Source organism: Rattus norvegicus, chromosome 7 (genome assembly GCF_021556685.1).
Source record: "Rattus norvegicus strain SHRSP/BbbUtx chromosome 7, alternate assembly SHRSP_T2T, whole genome shotgun sequence".
NCBI lineage: Eukaryota > Metazoa > Chordata > Mammalia > Rodentia > Muridae > Rattus > Rattus norvegicus.
This window is the reverse complement of record NC_141540.1, coordinates 75,453,130-75,479,476: the sequence shown is the minus strand read 5'-3', so window position 1 is coordinate 75,479,476 and position 26,347 is coordinate 75,453,130. Positions and strand designations below refer to the sequence as shown.

Genomic DNA, 26,347 nt, shown 5'->3' with positions numbered 1-26,347 from the left:
TGGAGAGGTAAATGGGCAGAAGAACACATAGACATATGAATGCATATTTAGTAGAGCATAAACAAATAGCTCATTTTTCCTATATAAAACTTAACTCCTTATTGTAAAAGGAAAGTAACTATGAAAGAGAGTAAAGAGTTATTCAAAAGCCAGGCGCAAGCAGAAGTTGGTCTTGACAATGCCAAGGCAATGTCTTCATACCTTCCAAGGCCAATTGTTCTGACATTGGAACCATGTGGACATAGGAAGAAATCTTTCACTTTTAAAACATGACCAGATAATGCAGACCTCCAAATCTGAAAAAAAGGGGGGGGTATTGCAAATAGAGACTACTATAAGCTAATTCCTCTGCCTAATACCGATACAGAAATCCTAAATGAAGTACTGGCGGTCAGCCCCAGAACAAGCTGTGCCTGTGGGCATGCTGTCTGACAGAGAAGGCTCGTCTTTCTCCTTGGGCCATGCAGGATATTTTCACTTGCTTTTCATTTCCATGTTTAATGCATTGCTGCAACTAAGCTTCCTTGCCAAATTAATCCCATGAAGATACAAAAAGTACTTTTTACCTGTGTTCTCTTTACCCAAAAGCAAGTCCAGTGAGTGTTCAGTGAACATCTGAGTTAACTAAGAAAACCTGATTCTGTAAGAAATCCACTGTAGAAGCCAGGGAGGTGGTTCAGCAGGGAAGGGACCTTGCTGCCAAGTCTAATGACCTGAGTTTAATCACTGGGACCTATATGGTCAAAGGAAAGAACCACTCCCACAGGTGTTCACACACACACACACACACACACACACACACACACACACACACCATGACACATGCACACATATGTTTTTTAAGATTAAGTTTACATTTAAAAAAAGTCCATTACCTTTTTGTTGTAATTTCAAAACAATGACATGTACATATAAAAATGTTATAATGAAACCCATCACTTTATAAACAAACTTAAAAATTAATAAAATAAGTAAAATTAATTTATTTTGATGAAGAGAAACAATGTATCAATGTATTTTATCATGTCAATAAGTCAAAAGGGAGCTTTTAAGCTTGTTGGTTGAGCTGCACAAATTTATGAGCATGCTTGGGGACGCTAGTATACATGACGACTGTGGTTAACACCATAGCATTCTGTACTCAAACTCCCCTGGGAGTGAGTATCGAATGCTCTCACATATACTCACGAAAGAACAACTATGTGCAATGAAGGATGCATTGGACAACCTGACTCTGATCATCAACCCATTACACACGTGAACACCAAGTTATCACATTGTATTCCTAAATGCATGCAATGTTAGTTTTCAATGGTACTGCAATAAGCTAGAAGAATAAATAAGAAGAAAGTATTACATACTTATCTCTATATATATCAAAAGGCACCTTAAAGTTTAATATCTATCCCTACTTTAAAGAACTGGGCAGTGAAATACCAAAAGTTCTTTCATTAAAGTAGAGACTGAGAAAAAGACAGCCACCTGTGCACATCTTAATGCCTAGGCATTCTACAGTGATCACTAGTGACTTTTACAAGAAAACAAAATAGTTATGAAAGTTATAGGCAGACCTAAAATTTTTAAGTGTTGTATAAAGTGTAGAAATAGCACACAGTGTACTTCCCTGCACATGAAGCACATGAAGGGCTGGACAGATGGCCCGATGTTTAAAAGCACTAAGCTACTCTTCCAGAGGACCTGGGTTTGAGTCCCAGCACCCATATGGTGGCTCACATTTATGAGGGAATTCTTCTGGTCTTATCAGACATCATGCATACAAGTGGTAGACAAACATGCATGCATGCAGAATACCAGACATACATACATGCAAAATACCATACATGGAAAATTAGAATTAACAAAATTAGAAAGCAGCATGAGGCAAAGTTGGGGGTGACTGAGAGAGAGTGGAAGTGTGTGGGCTATTCTGTGTTCACTGTACTTCAGATATGGAGCAGGGGAATCTGGAGTTCAAGGCCACACTCAGATTGAGCTTGAGGCCAGCCTGAACTATGTGAGACCCAATCTCAAAAAAAAAAAAAATTAAGAAAAGGAGAGAGAAAGGGGAGGGAAAAGGGGAAGAGGAAATAAGAAGGCTTCCAATTAGTAGTTGTCTTTGCCTATACCTGTTAATATAATTTATTTACAACACACACACACACAGAGAGAGAGAGAGAGAGAGAGAGAGAGAGAGAGAGAGAGAGAGAGGCAGACAGAGAGAGAGAGACAGCGACAGAGAAAGACAGAATTTTCTGAAAAAATCCTTTTATTAAAAATACTTTTTTCTCATATAATAATCCCAATTATGGTTTCCCCTCCATCTCCTCCTCCCAGTTCTTCCCCACCTTTCCTCCCTTCTGGATCCATTCTCTTTCTGTCTCTCATTAGAAAACAAACAGACTTCTAAGGATTAATGATAAAATAACACAAAAGTTAACACATTGAAATTAGGAAAGATAAACAGAAGGAAAGAGCTCAAGAGTAAACACAGGAAAGAGAAACCCACTCGTTGGCACAGTCAGCAGGGACCCAGTAAAATACTAAACCAGAAGCCATGATATACATGCAAGGGGCAGCATAGGTCCTGCTCATGCTTCCTCAGTCTCTGTGAGTTCATGTATGTTTTAACCATGTTGATTTACAGGGGCTCACTTTCTTGATGTCCTTCGTCCCCTCCATACCGTATACTCTCTCATTCCTCTTCCACGGGGTTTTCTGATGGAGGGACATCCTGTCGAGGGCTGAGTGTTCCAAGGTCTCTCAGTCTTGACACAATGTCTGGTTGTGGGTCTCTGTATCATTCCCGTCTGTTCCTGGAGGAAGCTTCTCTGATGACAATTGAGTAAGACGCTGACCCAGGAGTAGACCCAGGTAGAATGTCCTCGGGAGGCATTTTTGCTGCTAGATACCAGTAGCATTTGGCTTTTCCCTTGGCCTGTGGGCTCTCTATTCTCAGGTTCTTATTTACCCAGCCGTGTTGAGTATGGATTCCACCTCTTGAAGTGGGCCTTAGATCTACTCAGGCATTGGCTGGTCACTCCCATAAGCTCTGTGCCACCACTGCCATACCATATCTTGCAAGCTGGACACCATTATAGAGCAAAGGGGTTGTGGCTGGCTTAGCAGTTATACTTCTTTCAGTAGTGTGCAGAGTACTTTCCTGTACCAAAGACACTAAAACATAAAGGTAAAGGCTCTGTTCAGGCACCAGCTCAGCCTCTCCATACTCAGTAGGCCTTGTCTTCAGCAGTGGGGCCTTACCATTGCTTGTGAAGAGCAAACAACATATAGTCTTGGTAACAGCCTGGGTTGTTTGGGGATGCCCATGGGACCTCTTTGGCCAACAGCTCAATTAGATGCAATGCAATCCAAGGACTGGGCGCTTCATTTGGTGACAAGAAATGTCCTCTGTCTCCTCCATTACTTGCTGATTTCATTTAGGTTGCCTTCATATATGTGTATAGTTTAGAAAGCTTTTACTGTATTAGCTTCCCATACTACCTCAAGTATGCCTAGTTTTAGATACCTTAATTATAAATTGACAATGTATAACTATATAAAGTATTGGGGGAAAGGGGCATTATCATTTTTGAACACTGTTATAATGATCACATCAAGATGGTAAACATACCCATTACCTCAAACATTGGCACTGCGTGTGTGTGGAGATCGTTTAAATTGTATTTTCTTAGCAATTTTTGAATGTCAATGAAATCTCAGGATAAAGCAAGTGGTTTTTGTTATTTTAATGGGGTTTAGGATTGAGTTCTGTTGCAGTGTTGTCAATGACAATCTGTGACCTCATTTCTTAAAAAAAAAATCTGAAGTCTCTATGCACAGTCCTCTCAAGGGTCAAAGTGCTGGGGAATCCAGAAGCATTGCCTTATTTTTAGCACACTTGAGTCGTCAAAGCAAAGTTAACAACTGGACTATTGGTGGCTTTGACCAGGAGGTGTTAACCTAGTGTGTAGTTACCCAGGGATCCTGAGAGTGAGTTAAAGCATCAGATATCAAAAACTGTAATGAGCAGGATGCTAGGAAAATGTGTGACATAATGAAAGGAATGGTTTGTGGTTGGTGATTAAGAAAATAGAGAAAATAGAAAGACAACAATAAAAACGTGCATCATGAAGACTGACACAGTGACAAGGGACTCTGAAGTCTGTAAGGCTGACTCAGAAGCCTTCACATGGCTGTCAACACAGTGATTCCCCTTTGGGTGATTTTCCACAGAAATAGGCAGAATGATGGGCAGATTTATGTTCAAGAAAATTCACTGCAGCCTCATTTTAATGGTAAGAGAAAAAATGATTCAGTCTAAATATCCAAAAATAGGAAATTGTCAAAATAAATTATACACCTCATACAAGGGCATTCTTGACAGCCAATAAAAGGCTTTAGAATGCTTCGTGGCACAGAAAATACTTAATGGTGATGGAAAATAGCTAAAAGCTAGAAAGAAAAACATTCTGATATATTATGGCCATGTAGACCAATGGTAATACAAGAGTACCTTTTCATGTCACCTCTGGCTTATAATTGCTTGATTTCATGTAAAAGTTACTTGTGCGTTTTCTTTTTTATGTGCAGTGTGCCTGTGTGTGTTTTTACATGAGCCTTGCTCCTGTGAGTGTGTGAATCAGATTGAGGCTGGCTTTGAAAAGTCTTCCTCAATTGCCTCTCCACTCTTTTGAGACAATCTCACTGAACCTGATCTGTTTCAGCTAGGCTGGCTGGCCAGGAAGCCGGAGGACCCACTGTTTACTCCACCCCAACCCTAGCAGTGTGATGACGGTTGCACACTCAGATTCAAACTCAGATGCTGTGTTTACACAGCAAGCACTTCACCCACTGAGCCATCTTCCCAGCCCCGGCTTGAGAACTTTCTATGGATTTCAGCTAAAGTATGAAATTGTTTGCAACTTAATTTCAAAGGACCTGAGACAGATAGGGAGCACTGGATCCCTATAGAAATGTGAGAAGAAACTGCACATTGCTCTGACAGCCCACACCCCAATCTGTCTTTCTTAATTGTCCTATGAAAAGTTTGTTCCCACCAGAGTCCCTCCTCAGCACAGAAAAAGCAGTAGCTGCTGCTATGTAAATGTCATGGTTAAGACTGAGAGATGAATATTGATTCTGGTCCTGATCCTCTGGATTATCTTTTTCAGAAAGAACCAAGGAGGGTCTATACTAACAAAGTCTTCGTATAACCCTCAGTAAATCCAGGGTACAAAGGAAGTCGCTTTCATGTTCTGTCTCCTCACTATTCAGCTTTGAACTTTTCTCTGTCTTTTGTTGCCTTCCCTTTAAGGCTTCATTGCTTATGCCTTTCCCACCCACCAGTAATGACAGTCTCCATGGTAGCCTTCCCACAGGCAGGGCTCGAGGTGAGCACCTTGCTCCAGAAGAAGGCACTGGGTCCCATAGCAAACCCAATGCAGTGTGAGCAGCAGAACCCTGAGTGTGTGTGTGTGTGTGTGTCTGTGTCTGTGTCTGTGTATGTTTCTGTGTATGTGTGTGTGTGTTTCTGTGTGTGTGTGTATTTCTATGTATGTGTGTGTATTTGTGTATGTGTATGTATCTGTGTGTGTGTATGTTTCTGTGTATGTGTGTGTGTCTGTGTGTGTTTCTGTGTGTGTGTGTGTATTTCTGTGTATGTGTGTGTATTTGTGTCTGTGTATGTGTGTATCTGTGTGTGTATGTGTGTATCTCTGTGTGTGTGTCCCTGTACCCTCACAAGCATTATGCTGAAAGCCTAATTGGCACATTTGTTACTCCAGCAAGTAAACTTAAGATATATATCTGTGTCTGTCTCAGATGTGTATTCTATTTGTGTTTTTGTCTTCCAGCCTCATTGACTGTGATTTCTGTGAAAGCTGTCTCAGGCATGATCACTCTTTCCGTGACGGGTAAAATGCAGCTAACTTATGCCATCTTCTACATCATGCTTGTCATCATGATAGCCTCTTGTGTTTTCCAAGTCAAGTAAGTCAGTGTCTACAAACTCCACGGCCTTTCAGACTCCCTGTGCTTCTCTGTGCATTGCCTTAGAAGATATTGAACTGAAATACAATGGGTCTCTCAAGCTGCAGAACAGCCAGCTCATCCAGAGCCAGCATGCCGTGCTCTCCTCTCCCCTTCCAGTCATTAGTTTGTCCTGAGCGCTGCCTTTGTGTTGTATACATCTTCAGTGCAGCAGCAATCCAGCTAAGTGTGCTTGATGCTTCCCTGATGCTCTCCTGCTTGTAATTAATACCCATCGCACACAGGTTGTCATTAGCAATAAATCATAGGGGCAGGTCCACATTCTAAATATAGAAGTGCACGAACCCTTCACCTCCATCTTTAGCTCATGCTCATTAATTGCCTGAGATGGGCAAAACCAGACACTTGGCCTGGAGGAAAACCCTTTCCTCAGAACTTTGCTTCTTTGGCCAGAGTTTTCTTCATACCCACGGGATTTCAGAATGATTGTTTGATGTTTCTCTTGGGTCCTAATACTGGTGACATGAAGCCTTTTAATTCCTGTCCCCACCTCCATCTGCTCCAGTCACTCTCCCTACTTGCTCATTGTGATTGAGCCTCCGCCTGCTAGACTCTTAAGAGTTAGCCAGAGAGTTCACCCCAAAATGCTAAGCAGAAGCATCACCCCTGTGCCCAGAAGGAAGCCAGAGCTGAAGCTGCTAATGTGGGGTCTTGTCCTACAGATGGCAGCAAGCTCTAAGTCTTGTGGGTTGTGAGTCCTGGGTCACTTCTAAGACTGATCCGTTTATCAAACTTGAATATTGCTCTTCCGTCACTTCTGCCTTCTGAATCAACGGTACCACAATAGCACCTGTGGGATTTAGTTACTATTTCATTTTCTTTACACCACACCTCATGAATTTAAAGGCAGGCACAACTGAAGGAAGACTGCTTCCTGTCAGCCTTGATTCCCATGAACATTACCTGAGGAGGTTTGTTTAGACGCACACACACACACACACACACACACACACACACACACACACACACACACCTGCACATACACACATACTAGCTTTATCCACAAACCTTTCTTCCCAGTTATTCTAGACCTCTGTAGCTCCTTGCTGGAGAGTGGTCAAGTCACTTGCCCTACCTAACAGCAGCGCTTTTGAAAGCTCCAGGGTGATGCCCGTGCAAGCACTGTGCATCGCCGCACAGCCCGTGTGTCGACGTGAGTTCCTGATGGTGGCCACGGCCCCCACATGTGCTCTACAGCTGGAGCAGCAAGGATTGCTTTTGAAGCGTTAAACATTCTTTTGCTTCTCTGTCTCCGCTCTTGGCACGTGGCATGTCAGTGGATAGCTATATGTTCCCAGATATGATATGTAACAGATTCTAGAATCTATCTTAATGAATCAACCCCAGTGTGATACTGGTCCAGCAGCTTGAATCGCTTCCAACTCAAACTTCTGTGGCCTCAGAAGATGATTAATTGCTTTTCATTGTTACTGTTGTTGGTTTAAACAGACCATAAAAGCTGACATCTGATCTCATGCATCAGATGTGTCTAAGCTATGACTGCTGACTGGAGTGCCCTCTCACTATACTTCCTGTCCCTTTGTAGTTGTAGCTGCAGAGCATACAATTCCTGAAGTTATTCTTAGCCATTTCTAAGCACTGCTAACTTGGAGCTTTGGTAAATGCCATCTTCCATAGGTTCCTGAATCAAGCCACAGAGCTCTACACAATGACCACAGTGGTGCCAGTCAACCATGTTTTCTTTACAACCAGCGCTATCATCGCGGGTGAGTCCTGGCTTTCCACATCCCACCACAAGTACAAGATTCTCCCAGAGTCAAAGAGGGGAACAAGGAAGCCCGTGTCCCCAACATCTAACCAGTATCTCGTCTCCTCCATCCTCCTCTGTGTGAATGCTCCCTGGCATTCTCTCCTTCCTGAGGCAGCACAGTGCTGTTCGGGATGACTCTCATTAAAGGAATGTTCTAATGACTAGAAAGTGTTTCCTGACATTGGAGCTCAAAAGTTTCCTTATGAGTTCAAGATACTCACTGTGTTCTGCGTCCTCAAGTCTTCTGCTTGCTCCTTCTAATCAAAGTGACTGAAAAGTCCTCTTAAGCCTTGCCTCTAGGCCAAACACCCACCCCCACTCCTTTAAACTCATCCCTCTGTGCCGCCCATCACTTCAGTGAAAGAATGGGGTCCCTGACCTAGTTTACTGTTGCAGGGAAGGAATGGCGAACTTGGGCGTTTGCTATTTCCTCTCTTACAGCTCTCGTATTTTAATGAATACTTTTTACATTGCAGAGATAATAATGTTGCAAAGTACAAACTTAAAACTTAGTCCAAATCAAAATATAATAGATTCTGCTATATCATTTATAAATTTGATAATGATAGGTCCTGGCTTGGAGGCTTATTGATGTATTTGCCATTTTCTCACCAGGCTACTGATATAACCTCCTGACTCGGCATCCCCAGTGCTAGGATCACAGATGTGTGTCACCTCTTGGAATAATTCATACAACCTGTTCCCCCCCCCAAAAAAAACTTCAACCTCACAGAAAATGCTTAAATAAAAGATTATATCCCAAGGCATCTATCTTTTTTTTTAGTGTCTAGTGCTTTCTGGAAACAGTAAGAAAGGACTGTATGTTGGTACATCCTAGAATTATCAGAAAATGAAAATAAAACAAAAACTTACAGGCATGACATTCAGTTTAATAATCAATATACATAAAATATATATAAACAATGTAGCTCCCTGAACAGAAGATTTCCAGCTAACAGGACTGAATATAATGCTTAGGACATCAATCACCTGATGTGTTAGGAGTGCTGGAACTTTCTGGACATGATAACATTCATCTGACGTTGCATATAGAATGGGAGTGGAGCCTTTCAATATCTTCCTCCTGCCCACAACAGGGATAGCTTAAAGTGGAGGACACCATTTCCTTCCTACTAAGTTGATACGTGTTTGGTTGTATTGCAGCATCTGGCAAGGACAAGGCTGCGTGATCGTAGGCATGGGCTTGGGGAGGTAGGGCCGCTCTCCCAGAACTGAATCTCATCGAATTTATCAAGGACCTTAAAAAAGTTTCTACTCTGATTCTATAAGTCAACAGCAAAACCACAAGTGACCTGTTTTTAAAATGGGCAAAGAACATAAGTGGTTCTGCAAAGAAAATATACAACTACCAACAAGCAAATGAGAATTCAACACCAGTAACCATCAAGTACATAAAATGATATGTCTCTTCACATCCGTTAGGGTGATGGCTATTCGGGGCTTGGGTTTTTTGTTTTTTGTTTTTTCTGCTTCTAACTCCTCTGCCTCTCTGCCTCTCTGCCTCTCTGACTCTCTGCCTCTCTGCCTCTCTGCCTCTGCCTCTGTTTCCTGAGCAGTGGGATTAACAAAATATGCCACCATGCCCAACCAAAGATTCATTTGTTTATGTGTTTTATGTATATAGGTGTCTTGTCTGCATACACATCTACATACCAGAAAAAGGAATCAGATCCGATGAGACTACAGTTATAGACAGTTGAAAGCAGCTAACTAGGTGCCTGGAATTGAACTCAGGGCCTCTTGAAGAGCAGCTAATGCTCTTAACAGCAGAGTAATCTCTCCAACCCTGGTCACTATTAAAAAAACAAAACAAAACAAAAACTCCAAGTATCAGCAAGGATGTAAGACATTAGAATGTTAACTCCTGTGCCACTGGTAAATGATATAAATGAAAATATAAAGTGATATACAATATGCAGTTACTCAAAATTTTAAATTATTGTCCAGCCCAGCAATTCTATCCCTGTGTATGTACCCCAAAATGAACAAAATTTTGTAGCACTGATCATAGTAGCCAAAAGAGAAAAGTAATCCCAGGATCCATTGACAGACAAGTAGACAGAAAAAGGTGTGATGAGTGCATATGATAGAATACTATTCACCCCTGAAAAGGAAGAGGATTCTGCCACCTGCCCCAGTATTCATGAAACAGGACGACATTATTGAGAGAATCCAGCCAATCAAGCCAAGAAAGAAAACTAGTGAGCTCATCTACTTGAGTCAAATCCATAGAAATAGAAAGAAAAACAGTGGGTACCAGAGAAAGGAAGAGTCAACATGTTTGATTGGAATATAGCTTCAAGCTTTCAAAATGAAGGAGTTGTCATATAGGATGGTAAATGTTATAATATGCATATTCCAATGTAGTTTTAAAATAAAAATAAGAAGTTCTTGCTCTCAAAAACAGAAGTTCCACTTCCAGAAACCCATTCTGACGACTCAGAAATTTCCTAACACTGGGGAGGTGTGTACCGAGAAGCTCAGCACAGCTGACCAAAGAGCAGCCATAGCGCTCACAAGCCATCAGAGAGATTAACACGAGGGTGCATTGTCCTAGATTAGCAAAGACTTTAACATGCCTACAGAGAGGGCCATTACAGCACAGGGCATGTTGGGAAATACTCGTTCATATGATACTGTCTAGCAGAACAGAAGCATCTCAGTCGGTAAGTGGGGAGCCTCAAGTTGAGACTGGCCAGCCTCTTCTAAGAGCAGGGCCACCCCTGCTCACCATGATGTCTCCAACATGGACAGCTGCACCTTTAAAAGACAGCAAGTTTTCTCTGGCCAAATAGCAATGCTAACACCGCATGCACACAGCTAGTTTAGATTATCCACGTTTTAGATCTCCTACTTAATAAAAGCTCTGCAGTGTTTGGGACTTCAGATGAAGAACTCAGTGGGACCGTTAGAGAGAGAAGAGACGCTCATCAAAGCAGTCGATCCATGCTTTTTCTCCTGTGGCATATGGGAGAAAACTGGAGGAAGGAAAGGGGAGGGAGCTCTGTGGAGGAAAATGGAGCTAGGCCTCACCAAGTTGCTAGAGATTTTTCTAGTACCCATTTGGGCGTCTGGCCAAACTTGCAGAACAAAGTGTAGCCAAAGAGACAGCAGAGCTGCAGCGGTCAGCCTGGGGGAGGCCTGCTGTGCCAGCGGCCTCGAGCACCACTCAGATTCTCAGGGTAGGTTTACTAACTCCTGATAGGAAACACTCACTGGAGCACGTTCCACAGAGAAAACCTGGACTGAAAAGGGCATTTCTGTTTACAGTTCTTGGAAGATAGCTCAGGTAATGAAGAGCTTCCCATGTGAGCTGTGGCTGTGATCCCAGAGCTCACTAGCCAGCCAGACCAAATGAGAGACCCAGTCTCTAAAACCAAGGTGGTGTGACAGCTCATGAGAAAAGACCCTGAGGTTATGCTCTGGCCTCTACACACATACAAACACGTGCATATATAAACAAAAATGAAATTTCTCCTTATAAAAATTACATAGCTTTTATAACATTGCTAATTATATTAAGCCTACAAACTCATGTAACTTAACTTTTGAGTAACTTAAAATGTAAAAATAGCACAGTCTTTTAGATTAAAATGCTGGATGTAATTTTTAAGGGAAATCACACATAGAAAAAACATTTTAACAATTTTTTAAAAATAATGTGTTGCTATTATAAATTCCCTTATGCTAAAATTGACTTTGATCTCTAATCTTATATAGGCATCATATTTTACCAGGAATTCCTTGGTGCTGCTTTTCTCACTGTATTTATATATCTTTTTGGGTGAGTACGTGTACAGAGGTAAGGTGTGTGAAGTTCTATTAGCTTTGTGGCTGTGTATAGCAGAAACAGAGAATTGGAGCATACTATAGGAAACACATTTTTTTACTTACCACTCTACACAAGGCTGTGCCCTTGGCCTTGTAGCTTTTGTACCCCTTTGAGAGTTCTGAACATTGAGGATTTTCAGTTTCAGCCAAAATCACGGTGAACCCATGGATCTCTGCAGTCACTCCGTAGCCTTATATCAGGCCCTCTCCCTTGGGAACTCTCTCATTAGGTCTCTATTTGAGAAACATGGATACCTTTTGGATCACCCAAAATAAAAGGCCAAGACTGTGGTAGATCCCTAGTGTAGGATCCAGTAGCTTCAGGTTGGTACCTGCCCTCTCTGCTTTAAAGCACCCAGTCAGGCCTCTTCTGGAGAATTGGTGGATATCACTGCTAACATTGCTGGCACACAGAGATAAACCTCAACAATGTGTTGCCAATCCCTAGCTGCTTCCATCAGCTCCAAGTATGCCCCATTAATGCTTAGCTGCTTCTCGATCTGCTACTCAGCATGGCCATTGTTATGCAAACTGGAGCCTAGTCTATTTTCAACATAGGAAACCATCTATCTTGAAAATTCAATTTCATAAGACATCTGGGTGCGGCCAAACTTCTGGGGTCTGGAAACTATGACTACTCTTATGGCCAAGGACAATGAGATTTCTTAGAAAATTAAAGAATAACTTGTTTTGCACTCATATTGCATGCCAGTAATGGGTCTGGGCATGCATGGATAGAAAACGAGACCTAATGTCTACCCAAAGGGTTTAGAGCCTGAATTAGCCTCCAGATGGTGAAAACCTGGGGTAGACATTTATTGGAAACTGCCCAGCTCTTGGTTCTGGGTATAACTATTACTGGCTGTAAGAATTATGACTAGTTTGAAGCAGTTTACCATAAGAAGTGGTATATACAAAACCAGGGAATTTATGTCATCGTGTAGAAGTTAGAGCTCAATTATTTAATATCATGAGCTCTTTCAGTATTCCTGTGTTCTTTATTAATGTGTTTCTTACAGGTGCTTTCTGTCATTCCTTGGAGTATTTTTAGTGACAAGAAATAGAGAAAGGGAATATCTACAACAATCTTTTATTGATTTCGGGAATATTCCTGGTAAGAAAAATATATGTATTTTTTCTCTAATATATAATAAATTATCCTTGGGCCTGAGATGGCTCAGAGGGAAAAAGTGCTTGCCACCAAGCCTGATGACACGAGTTTGTTCCCTGGAACTCACATGGTAGGAGATAAGCAACTTCCACAGTGTTCTCACCTCTGTGCATACATACACACACAAATACATGTCTATTGTTAAATAAAAAAGTGCATCCTTAGAAATTAATCATTGTCAGCATCATTTTGAATGTTAACATAAAAACGTAACTTTTACCTCAAGAAGTGTGTTTAGTGATGACGCTCTGGGAGGTATAGTGTTGACAGTCCATCTATAGAATGTCAGTTCTCACAGAGGAATGCAACTGTTGCAGTAATGACCAGGCTTCTTTGAGGTGGGCCACCTGATGAATCTCTTCATTTGGTTTCCTTAAACTGTCAGTGGACATGGATGCATGGGGAGTGGCAGATGCCTGACACCTACAGACCCTTTGATAGGACTCCAAGGGTTGGGCATCACTCCCGAGGAAGGCGGAGACTGCGGGCAGACGGACCAGTGGGTGTCATCTTCCCAGTGCTCATCTCCACTGAGAAACAACTCACTGTAGGCATGTGCTGTACACAACAGAAGCAAAGTCAGTCTGTGCTGCCTGTCCTCCCAGCCAGCCCTGGCCACACAGTCCCAGCTCTGGGAGGGATTTGAGGTCACCTACAAGTTGCTGGGTAATAGAAGATAGTTCTGTCCACCATTCTGTTAGCATTGTGGCTTTAAAACAAGAACAGTCAAAGTTTCTGTACGATTGATGACTGGAGGCCAAGGAAGTGCATTTGGTATTCTCTTTGCACAAGAGCTACCTCATCAACATTCAGTGACAGAACAAACATCTGTAACAACAATGCTTATCATGGCTTGTTTAAAACTGCTTTTGGGTGGGGGGAAGAAATAAAAATGCTGGAAAATAAAATGAGTTTTGTTTGGTTTTAAATTACTTTCCACATCACGAAGCCTCATGTACAGACACTGTAGTGCCTAAAGCTTCTGGCCCAGGATGTTTTCCTGTGCTGTGACGTGGACACGGGGAGGACAAAACACCAGTGTTTGGACATGAGTGACTAAGTTATGTGCCTCTCCTGATTGTTCCAACCTGTTCTGTGCTCAGTACAGGGTGGGCAGATGTCATGTGGACGAGCATGTGACCATGTGACAAGTGCTATGAGATTTTTGTGGGCCTTTCTTCCTTGACATTGTATCTTTTTCATTGAGAAGATAACAACATAGTATTTTTTAAAGGCATAAAATGTAGCCAGAACTGAAGAGAAATTATTAGGGCATTTTTATCTTTAAGAACTCAAAAGGCCTTTTATGATTATTATCTCCACAGGGAAACAAATGTTGGACAAAATACAACCAGATTCAAATGGCTTATCCTATGGAAGCTTGCCTGATGGAGGCGACTCAACAAGGGGCCAGCGTGCAGAGAAGAAAGAAGCCTAGGTTGCCGAGAGGGGTGGCGGTTGGCCCGCTATGCAGTACCACCTTTTAAAGGATTGCACATGTTCGCTCCGTAATTGTCAGCAGCTATTTCACGCTGACATGTGTGCGCATTCGATTCAGTTCTCCCCCCACTGTGGACAATCAGGACCTTCCTAATCTCTCACAGGCTAATGCTTTCATGGAATGTAACTCCGAGTGCCCCACACCCTGCACCTCTCCCTAGCGAGCATCTCGCTGGCTGCATCCTAATGAGAGCCTGGCTGCCGGAGCACGACTGTCACACAAAAATGTGCACTCGAGATTTGGCCATAGAAGACAGAGGTTGCTTCTCCATGTGGCTTGCAGAATCTGCTTGTTGGCCCCAAAAACACCCTCTCATGCTACAACCTTAGTCTTTAAAGGAAGATTTGACGAGCTCGTTCTCGGGTGCCTTCTATGAACCTCTCAAGGAATCCACTCCCTTTTCCCTGTTGTGTGCCAAGCCACCGTCTCAGCCAATTCTGTTAAAATCTTCCTTTGGAAATAAAGGGCCTCCTTACAAAATTGAGTTTGCAAGTGGTATTCTCTGATGGCATTTACTAAAAACTCTGAGACCTGCTAGTGGCATTTTTTTCAAGCCTAAAAAATGGGAACGTGTAAGACGTATGACTGTGCTCACCTCTGTGGTATATGTACTAAAATTCAAACGGCACATATATTATCATGGTCTCTGCATAGGTAAGACACACAAATTCGTCAAGTGTTAAAATATCTAAAACTCTAGAATGGTGGCATTTTCTCCAGCCCTATGACCCTCTTATATTTACATCGAAACTCAAGAAAAACTTTGTCATATGCCTTAAATTGTTACAGATTCCATACTTTATCAATGGGTTTCTTCTTCTGAGACAAGTCTCAAAATGGCATTTAGTTTCTAAGGATATTCATACTACACACAGTTTCTCCCCCCAAGTCCTCTAAACTTTTGCCAATTTTTCTAGAAAAGGAAAATCATAATTGGAGAACTGAGTTTCAACTACTTGAATCTAGCTATAGAATATAGCTACGAGGTCAAACCTGAGCGTCAGTAGCCTGTGTTGCATATGACTCTCTGTGACCACCCACCATGTCTACTAACATACGTTTCAGGCAGAATCTGTAAGATGATTTCTTCGTATGTGGTGCCTAATATTTAAACAATGAGAAAGGAAGAGAAATCTATTATAACCAAATAATAAGGTTCATCCTTAATGACATTTTAAAACCTCAGGTGTCTCAAACCATGCTAGCCCAGCCACTCAAGAATTGTGTTTGTGCATAGTGCTAAACTCAGAGATAACTTTTTCTTACTATAACCTGAACTCCTAGCCAAACTGGAATATGGTTTCTGAACTCTAGATAGCTGTCAGCGATTCCTGCCACCGTGAAGTGTCCATTGATCTAGATGCAACAGTCATACAATTAACAACGTGTTCCTGAGTGGGTGTGGTACATCAGCTCTGAGAGACTCTGCTATGTAGCCAGTGCCTTAAACTATGCGTTCCTAGTAAGTCTTGACATTCATAGCCACAGCACACAGTTCTGAGCACTGTAGAATTTTGCAGATAAAAACTTAACAACAGTTTGTGCCCTCGAACATTTGCGTTAATGGCTTTGAGAAATGAAACTCATTTATGCAATGTAGGGTTGCTTTTGAAATCAGCATTGCATATATAATGTATTCAGACCTAGTTTCACTGGTTACGGCTCACTAAACCAAGGTGAATATGTGTTTGTCTACTGGCTTACAGGGTGTTTTGTCTGTCTTTCTCTTTAGTGCTCAGTGCCTGACAACCAAAGCCAAGCCATTCCTTCTGGCATTGTAAACTGGGAACCCTTGGCCAACGTTTGGCTCATCTGACTATTTGTCTAGACCAAGGACTGGCAAACTTTTTTAGTAAAGACTTACAAAGTAAATATTTGGGGGTTTGTGTTGTCCATATGATATCTGTCCCCCACTACTCAGCTGTTCCATAATAACGTAAATGTAGCCATGGACAGTATATAAACAGATAATAATGAATGTACATCAGCAGTCATTAACAAAACAAAACAAAGAGTAGGCACCAGCCCATGTCTGTAGTTTGCCGACCTCTGGACCACACTCTTTCACCTTTGCTATGCAGCTAACTTTTCTTGTTTTTTGGGCACTGGATGGCTAACACAGAAAACATTGACACTGATTTGTGACAAATCAGATACTTGATATTTCCATTAGGATCATTTCCCTTATGTAAGAAGTAAATGCATTTGTTTTGAGTTTATTCTCAGAGTCCAGCTTGGTCTCTTCAGAAAGCAGGGATTCTTTTGCAGATACTATTAAACGCGCTGGAGGAATCTCTCCAGTCTCATGTCCTGTGCTGGTAATAATTTTGGGAGCTATCTCTCATGCAGTTGACTAACACACAGGTCTCTTACATCTGACAGCTTAGTTTTTTTTTTAATGCTTGCTTACCCTATGCTACAATACTTTCTTTTTTTTTTTTTTTTTTTTTGGTTCTTTTTTTCGGAGCTGGGGACCGAACCCAGGGCCTTGCACTTCCTAGGCAAGCGCTCTACCACTGAGCTAAATCCCCAACCCCGCTACAATACTTTCATTACCAAAATCCTTTTAAAACTAATAAAATAAGAGATTTTTTTCAAGCAAAGATTCAGAATGTATTCTTCACAAACACATACAGACACAGATGCACACACATACACACACACAACACCAACACTAACATCAACACCACATACAGGTATCCCATGTGCAGCTCTGGAGTTTCTGTTCCACAGTGAAAAAAGAAAGAAAAGAGGCAGATTTTGTAGACAAGTACAACTTCATTGTGACAGCATCTAAGTTTGGCTCCAAAGAAAGCAGGTGTGCTGGTGGACATGACTAAGCTGAAGGGGAGAGTCAAGCCAAGCTCCTGAGGACACTCTGGTCTCCAGGCACACAGCACACCACGAATACCAACGACCCATGCTCAGCCACTTTGAGGGCTGCCTCTGGGCTTCCAATTTGACAGTGATACGAAGGACATAAATATACCCATTTGCTCTATACAAACTCTGAGGCTGCTCATTAGGGCAGTGAACAAGCGACTGCAAACGTCAGTACTTCCTTCCCCCGCAGTCTAATCTTTTTACTGTCAAAGTTGTGCTCTTATAATGACATATAGCTGGGATCACAGACTGTGAAGCCTTCTGAGCCTGACTTCTTTAATTTCTTACCACACATTTATCTTCCTTCCATGTCCTTCATGGTTTCATAGTCTTTCAGTAAGATTGCTAGATAAATACCACATATCTTGTACTGCTAAGAGCTCAGAATTGAACCTAGCAGGACTGTGTGAGGAATTGTGAGACGGCTTCTAGCCATTAGACCCATCATCAGTCTGGGTCTTGTTATAGCCATCTAGAAAAAAATAAAATAAGAGAGAGAGAGAGAGAGAGAGAGAGATTCCAATATAGACCAGTCTAGGGCTATTGAACACAGTGCTTTAAAAATAGTGCTTCGGGGCTGGGGATTTAGCTCAGTGGTAGAGCGCTTACCTAGGAAGCGCAAGGCCCTGGGTTCGGTCCCCAGCTCTGAAAAAAAAGAACCAAAAAAAAAAAAAAAAGAAAGAAAAAATAGTGCTTCAGCAATTATGGTAAGTAGAAGGAGGAGCCTTCCCACCCAGGAATTCTTGTGCCTGCCACCATTCCTACCAGCCTGAGGGTACCACACAACACATTGTCCTTCCTGTGCTAGGAAAACAGGAGCTATGGCCCAACTAGGAAAACTCTTTCAATTTGGGTCCTTATTGAGAGTTACTGAGTCCCAACCACAGCATAAAGGAGGAATATTAAATCCATAGCAAATAAATGATTCTTCGAGATGCACCCAGCTGAGCAAGCCATTGCTAGAAAGTTCACAGAGTCACGGGCAAGAGGCAAGATAGTCTCCATGTTCTGGGAAAGAATCTCCTTCCAAGGGATCTGGCAAGTCCACAGCAGACACAGAGCTGGGCTGTTCCTGTAGGAGCAGTTATGTGGACCAAAGCCACTTTGCACATTTGAGCTGCTGTCATGCAGACAAGAGGCAGTCCTTCCAGCACACATGTATCCCACTTCCACAACCTTTACTTTCATGGTTTTAATTTTAAAACGTCCTCTGACATTTTCTGCAGTTTGAGCTCTCCTCCCTCTATCCAGAGACCTCCTCACCTAAGCCTTCTGAACCTACAAGGCAATGAGTCAGCTTAAGAGTGCCTCGTCTAGAGACCCAAACCTTAGGGTAGTTGCCTAATTAGAGACTACTCACCCAAATACCACAAGACACAAATTGGCAGATATTCAGAGGTCACGAGGTCAAAATTGATTGCCTACTATTTTAGTGTTTGGCTTAATGGGTTTTTTAGAGGAGTTTTTTATTTTGCTTCTTGAACATTGAGAGGAGGGACGGAGTTTTCTGACAAAAGCATGGGAAGTCCCCATGCTTGGGAAGCCTCTCCTTTATCAATGAACTTACACCAATGCATCTCTATCTTGCTTCGTCCCGCCTCTCCACCAGAGTGCCTGTTCTGGTCTGGGAAGTTTTCGTTGGTGGTGGTGGTGGTGGTGTTTGGGCGGTGGGGTGGGGGTGGGGGTCTGTTGTTGTTGTTCTTTGGGTTGGGTTTGGAGGTTTTATTGTTTTGTTTTTTGTTTTTGTTTCCGTCAGCTTGCTACAAGCTAGAGCTATCTGTGAGGTGGGAATCACAGTTTAAAAATTCCTCCATAAGATTGGCCTGCAGATACACCTGGGGAGCATCTTTTTGACGAGTGATTAATGTAGAAGGGCCTCAACCATTGTGGGTGGTGCTACCCGGGCTGGTGGTCCTTGGTGCTGTAAGAGGCTGGGGCCCGGCATGGTGGCCCATACCTTTAATCCCAGGATTTTCAGGGGGGTTGTCTCTGTGAGTTTGAGGCCACTCTAGTCTACAAATCGAATTTCAAGATTTCCAGGGCTGAGAGAGAGAGAGAGAGAGAGAGAGAGAGAGAGAGAGAGAGAGACAGAAAGAGAGAGACAGAGAGAGAGAGAGACAGATAGAGAGACAGAGACAGACAGAGAGACAGAGACAGAGAGAGAAGAGAGGGAGAGAAGAGACAGAGACAGAGACAGAGAGAGAAGAGAGGGAGAGAAAAGACAGGAAGAGGGAGAGGGAGAGGGGGAGGGGGAGAGGGAGGGGGAGAAGAAAGCAGGTTAAGAGGCTGAGCAAGGGGGTTGGGGATTTAGCTCAGTGGTAGAGCGCTTGCCTAGGAAGCGCAAGGCCCTGGGTCCGGTCCCCAGCTCCGAAAAAAAGAAAAAGGAAAAAAAAAAAAAAAGAGGCTGAGCAAGGCAGGAAGAGCAAGCCAAGAAGCAGCATCCCTCCATGGTTTCTGCTTTGGGTCCTGCCCTGACTTCCTTCTGTGATGGACAGTAACGTGGAAATATAACAAAATAAACCCTCCCCCCCCAAGTTGCTATAGTCATGGTATTTCACCATAGCAAGACGGTATTCTTGGAGGTATGTATTCTGTGATTTGATTAAAGGTCTAATGGCACTTATCCACCATTACAATATCAAAAACACTGTAAAATTTCTGTGCTCTTCCAACTCTCCCCTCCCGCTTAACCTCTAGTCGTTTTGCTGTTTCTGGAACTCATACAGTTTTTCTCATATAATATGCAAACTTGGGAACCTGGCTACCTTCATCTCTTAGAGTTCATCCTCCCTCCATGTCCTCTCTCAGCTTGCTATTTCTGCCTAGTACTGAGTAAGGTGCCACAATCTGGATGGACCACAATTTACCCATTCATCTACCAGAGGGCATCTTGCTTGCCTCCCAGTCTTGACTCCAGGTTATGGAATGTAAAATCAACGAGACATGAAGACCAGCATCTTGGTCCCAGAAATAGCAACCGTTGTTTTCTGAGCTCACAGCACGTACCTGGCGCTGTGCTGCATCTTCTCTTTGAGTGACTCATTTTATCCTTACAAATGTATGCAGCAGGGACGTCTTCTCTCCACTTCCTTATTAGAAAACCAGATCAACCACAACACAGAGCGTAGTGTCAGGTAAGGTGAGGGTGTCGTCTAGAGCAGAGGTTTAAGGAAGCCATAAAAACCTTCCTTCTAGGGTTGTGAGAAGGCCACTCCTGTACTTACAGAACAGCAAGAGTAACTTAGTCCTGAGGTCAAGTTTATACATGCCCTACAGTGTCCCAGCTCTGCCCTACGGTGTCCCAGCTCTGCACAGGGATTGGTTGACTTGATCAGTATTATTCAGCTGTCAAGTGGCACCACTTAGATCTGACCAACACTATAACTCTTACCATATTTTTACCACTGCTGCCACAGTCACATGGCAGAAGTGTCTCAGGGACATTTGAACAAATAACCATGGAGTAAAAGATCATTGTAAATTAGGTGATGTTCAGAGAAATAGGGATGGTAGGTTAGTTGGACAAATGGGCTCTCTGTAACCCTAAAACTCATACATGCAGCCCTTATTTAGGAAAAGGTTCTTTGTAATAGATGTTATGATTCCCTCTTCTCTCTCTCTTTCTCTCTCTCTCTCTCTCTCTCTCTCTCTCTCTCTCTCTCTGTGTGTGTGTGTGTGTGTGTGTATGTATGTGTGTGTGTGTTTGAGTTCATATGTGTGTTCAGGTGCACACATGTATATGGAAGGCCCTGGTTGATGTCAGGAGTCTTCCTTGATTGCCCTCTACCTTACTATTGAGACAGGGTCTCTCCCTTGAATTCAGGACTCATCAGCAGGGCTAGTCTGGCTGTGCTGTTTGCTGTGGAGATGCCTCCAGTTCTAAAATTACCAAATTACAACCCAGGACTTACATGGAATCTGGGGTTCTGAACTCTCTCACATTTGTGCAGCAAGAGCTTTAGCCACTGAGCAATCTCCATGGCCCTAACAATTAAGGTTCTTAAGGGAAAATCAACCTGGTTTTCTTGGGTGGCCCCTAAAACTAGTAGGTATCCTTTAAAAAGATAGAAGAAGGGAAAACCCAGACTCAGTCACTTGAAAATGGAGGCAGAAACGAGGGTCTTGAAATCACAGCAGAGAATGCCTAGAGTCACCAGAACCTAGAAGAGATCAAGAATGACTCTCCTTTTTAGGGATTTCACAGGGAGCACTGACCTCTTAATCCTTGATTTGGATTTATATCTCAAGAAGGAAATATATTTATTTCTGTTGCTTCAAGCCACCAAGCATATGGCAATCTGTTGCAGTGACCTAGAACATGAATGTATAGATCAACATGGTCATTGAAGCACCAGGACCTAGGAGAAAGTCTCAGCAAAGAAACATAGACTCTGCATATGCCAGTAACATGGGGAGGGCCCCTCTATTGGCCTCCAGTGGCTGAATCTGGTGTACATTTAAGACTTTAGACTCGAGAAGAAAATGGTGGCATTTGCTTCATGTCTAAAAGATGAAACATGGATATGAATATAGTATTAGGACTTTAGTGGCTGAGAGATGGCCCAGCCAATAAAAATGCTTATCATATAAATATGAGGACCTGAGTTCAACCTACCAGTCAATGAGCTCCAGGATCTGTGTGGCATCCTGCCTCCCCAAAATTGAAAAGGACACCTAATGTTCACCTCTGGCCTCCGTAGCACGGCACTCACAGATATGAACATTCACACACACATTAGTCACCTTTCTGGTTGGTGTCATCAAATCTATGGTAGAATGAACCTAAGAGGAAAGGTTGATTTGGTTCGCAACTTCACAAGTTTGAGTCAAGTGCAGTGGAAGCCATGATGGTGGAGCAGGTCCCCCATGGCTGTGGAAAGGTAACAGCGAAAGACCCACCCCATGAGTCTTAACTCAGAGCTGCAACAGGCTTGAACGAGCCCAGGCACGCCCAGATACCTAGGGCCGAGTCACCGTTAAAACTAACAGACCATAAAAGGAAAGGAATACAGAACAGACTAGGAGTACCGGATCTGGCAGGAAGGGATAAGCCCCTAGCCCCCGACATTCAGGATGTCCCAGCCCGCACGTACTCTTTTACCATGTTACAACCTCATTCGAATATGATGCAAACCTGCCAATGTGTGTAGCTATACCTTATTACCTCATCATGTGAAATAACCATGTGAACATGTCTATATGCCTCGTTTAAATCCACCAATCCCCATAACTATGCATCTGCTTCTGTATGCCCGCTTCTGCTTCCCCAAACCCTATAAAAGCCCCATGCTGGAGCTGCTGGGCGCGCAAGTCCTCCGAAGAGACTGTGTGCCCGCAGGTACCTGTGTTTTCCAATAAACCCTCTTGCTGATTGCATCCGAGTGGCCTCGGCTCGGTCATTGGGCACTTGGGGTCTCCTCCTGAGGGAAAGGTCCTCTCCGGAGGTCTTTCATTTTGGGGGCTCGCCCGGGACCTGGAGATCCTCCACCCAGAGATCACCGACCACCCACCGGGAGGTAAGCTGGCCGGCATCTGTCGTGTCTTGCCCTGTCTTGTCTTGTCTTGTCCTGTGCGCGTGTTCAGTTCGTCTCAGTTTTGGACTCAGATCTGGGTTTTGGTCGGAGGAGAAGGCCCAGGGCCTTCGGTGTCTCAGGGTTCAGGACCCTCAGCGCCTCCGTTTAGGCAGGTCAGAGAAGGAGCTGACGAGCTCGGACTTCTCCCCCCGCAGCCCTGGAAGACGTTCCAAGGGTGTCTGGAGCCCGGTTCTTTGGGGCTCAGCCCGTATCGGAGGGATACGTGGTTTTGGTCGGAGGAGAGGGTCCGGACCCTCGGCACCTCCATCTGACTCTTTGTTTTGGGTTTTACGTCGAAGCCGCGCGGCGCGTCTGTCTGTTGTTTGTCTGATGTTGGATTTGTCTGTCTAATTTGTGCCCTAATTTTCTTTGAAGCTACCATGGGACAATCGCTAACAACCCCCTTGAGTCTCACTCTAGACCATTGGAAGGACGTCCGAGACTGAGCACGTGATCAGTCGGTCGAGATCAAGAAAGAAAATGGCAGACCCTCTGCACGTCCGAGTGGCCCACTTACGATGTGGGATGGCCGGTGAACGGCACTTTTAACAAGACCACTATTTTGCAGGTTAAGGACCTGATTTTCCACCAGAAGCCGTACGGACACCCTGACCAGGTGGCCTACATTGTCACCTGGGAGAGCTTGGCATTTAGCCCTCCTCCTTGGGCAGAACCCTTTGTGGACCCGAATTGGCTTCCTGTTTCCCCTAAACCTGTTTCCCCGAGCCCACCTGACCCTTTGGTTGCTTCTTCCTCTCTCTATCCTGCTCTAACTAAGGAAGAGTCTCCCAAAGTCCCTCCCCTGAAACCTGTCCTCCCAGAGAACCCAAATTCCCCCCTTATAGATCTCCTGTTGGAAGAACCTCCTCCGTACCCTGTACCTACAGCCCCGCCCAGAGAAGAGGAAGTGGAGCCGCCTGCTAGACCGTGACAGGAGGCGGCCCCTTCCCCTGTGGCTGGAAGACTGCGGGGATGACGCGAGGTGGTGCCAGACTCCACCTCCCAGGCCTTTCCGCTTAGACAAGGGGCTAGCAGCCAGACGCAATACTGGCCATTCTCAGCGGCCGACATATATAACTGGAAACAACACAACCCCCCCTTTTCTAAGGATCCGGTGGCTCTCACCGACCTGATAGAATCTGTCTTGCTTACCCATCAGCCCACTTGGGATGATATACAGCAACTTTTACAGGCCCTCCTGACCTCTGAGGAGAAGCAGAGAGTGCTCTTAGAGGCCAGGAAACATGTTTTGGGGGACAATGGACGCCCCACCTTGCTCCCGGAAGAGATCGATGACGCATTCCCACTTACGAGACCTGATTGGGATTTCACCACGGCTGAAGGTAGGAGACACCTACGCCTTTATTGCCAGTTGCTCCTAGCGGGTCTCCGAGGGGCATCACGACACCCCACCAATTTGGCTCAGGTGAAACAAGTGGTACAAGAGGCTGCGGAGACTCAGCCTTCCTAGAGAGACTTAGGGAAGCTTATCGCATGTATACCCCTTATGATCCAGATGATCCAGGACAAATGACAAATGTCTCCATGTCCTTCATCTGGCAGGCAGCACCAGATATCAGGGCCAAGCTACAGAGACTAGAAAATTTACAAGGGTATACGTTGCAGGATTTACTTAAGGAGGCAGAAAGAATTTATAACAAGAGAGAGACACAAGAAGAAAAGGAAGATAGAGTACGTAGAGAAAAGGATGAGAGAGACCAAAAAAGAAGCAGAGAGTTGAGTCGAATCTTGGCCGCCGTAGTTCAGGGTCAAGAGAAAAGTGGGAGTTCGAAAGGGGCCAAAGCTAGATAAGGATCAATGTGCTTATTGCAAAGAAAGAGGACACTGGGCCAGAGATTGCCCTAAGAAACCCAGTGGGCTCCGAAGACCCCACCCACAGACCTCCCTCTTGGCCCTAGATGAAGATTAGGGAGGTCAGAGCCAGGAGCACCCCCCCAAGCCCAGGATAACTCTTGAAGTTGGGGGGCAGCCAGTCACCTTTCTGGTGGACACAGGAGCCCAGCACTCAGTCCTCACCCAGGCCCCTGGACAACTCAGCGACCAGACGGCCTGGGTACAAGGAGCCACTGGCAGCAAGAGATACCGTTGGACTATAGATCGACAGGTTCAGCTGGCTACTGGTAAGGTGACCCATTCCTTCTTACATGTTCCGGACTGCCCATACCCTTTGCTGGGCCGTGACTTGCTTACCAAATTAAAAGCTCAGATCCATTTTGAAGAAGGAGGGACCCAAGTAACCGGGCCCCGCAGTACTCCTCTTCAGATTTTAACCCTTCAGTTAGAAGATGAATATAGATTATATGAACCAGAACAGGACAAGCCAAAATCTCTAGAAATAGACTCTTGGGTTACGAAATTCCCACTGGCCTGGGCGGAGACTGGCGGGATGGGGTTGGCGCTCCAACAGCCTCCCCTAATTATCCAGTTAAAGGCCACCGTGACTCCTGTCTCCATTAAACAGTACCCCATGTCATGGGAAGCCTATCAGGGCATAAAGCCACATATCAGGAGGCTCTTAGACCAAGGCATCCTAGTCCCTTGCTGGTCACCCTGGAATACGCCTCTGCTACCTGTTAAGAAGCCCGGCACTGGAGACTATCAGCCGGTACAAGATTTGAGAGAGGTCAACAAAAGAGTAGAAGATATTCATCCAACTGTCCCAAACCCTTATAAACTACTCAGCACCCTGCCTCCCACCCATACTTGGTATATGGTCTTAGATCTGAAGGATGCTTTCTTCTGCCTCCGGCTGAGCCCAGAAAGCCAGCCCTTATTTGCTTTTGAGTGGAAAGACTCTGAAATGGGGCTTTCAGGACAGTTGACTTGGACAAGGTTACCACAGGGTTTCAAAAACAGCCCAACGCTCTTTAATGAGGCCTTACAACGGGACTTGGCTGACTTTCGAGTCCAGCACCCCACTCTTATACTACTTCAGTTTGTTGATGACCTTCTTCTAGGGGCCACTTCTGAGACAGCATGCCACCAGGGAACAGAATCCCTCTTGCAGACTTTGGGGCGATTGGGCTATCGAGCTTCTGCTAGAAAGGCTCAAATTTGCCAGACCCAGGTTACTTATTTAGGCTATCAACTAAGGGACGGACAGCAATGGCTGACTCCGGCTAGGAAACAGACCGTGGCCAACATCCCAGCCCCAAGAAATGGCCGACAGCTACAGGAATTCCTAGGAACGCCGGGATTCTGCCGCCTCTGGATTCCTGGGTTTGCCGAGATGCAGCCCCCTTGTACCCTCTCACTAAACAGGGGGTGCTCTTCCAGTGGGGGGCAGAACAACAGGAGGCATTTGATAACATTAAACGGGCCTTGCTGTCCTCCCCTGCCTTGGGTCTCCCAGACATCACCAAGCCCTTTGAACTATTTGTGGATGAGAAGCAAGGGTGTGCTAAGGGGGTCCTAACACAAAGACTGGGACCCTGGAAGCGCCTGGTAGCCTACCTGTCTAAGAAATTAGACCCTGTGGCCTCCGGTTGGCCACCATGCCTGAGAATGGTGGCAGCCATTGCCGTCCT

The 26,347-nt window shown here is 44.3% G+C and overlaps 1 protein-coding gene across 2 annotated transcripts in view; it reads left to right on the top strand.

Annotated features, from left to right (window-relative positions):
* Positions 1-14,830, top strand: part of Nipal2 (NIPA-like domain containing 2) — a 110,322-nt gene extending 95,492 nt beyond the window's left edge. Inside the window, exons 7-11 of one of the 2 annotated variants that reach the window (NM_001130559.1) lie at positions 5,853-5,988; positions 7,687-7,775; positions 11,561-11,624; positions 12,691-12,785; positions 14,168-14,830. In NM_001130559.1, the coding sequence (NP_001124031.1) occupies positions 5,853-5,988; positions 7,687-7,775; positions 11,561-11,624; positions 12,691-12,785; positions 14,168-14,280 (497 nt within the window). In that variant the 3' untranslated portion in view covers positions 14,281-14,830. The remainder of the gene's footprint in view (positions 1-5,852; positions 5,989-7,686; positions 7,776-11,560; positions 11,625-12,690; positions 12,786-14,167) is intronic. The other variant, XM_087558003.1, reaches the window with a different exon arrangement.
* Positions 14,831-26,347: the final 11,517 nt, after the last annotated feature.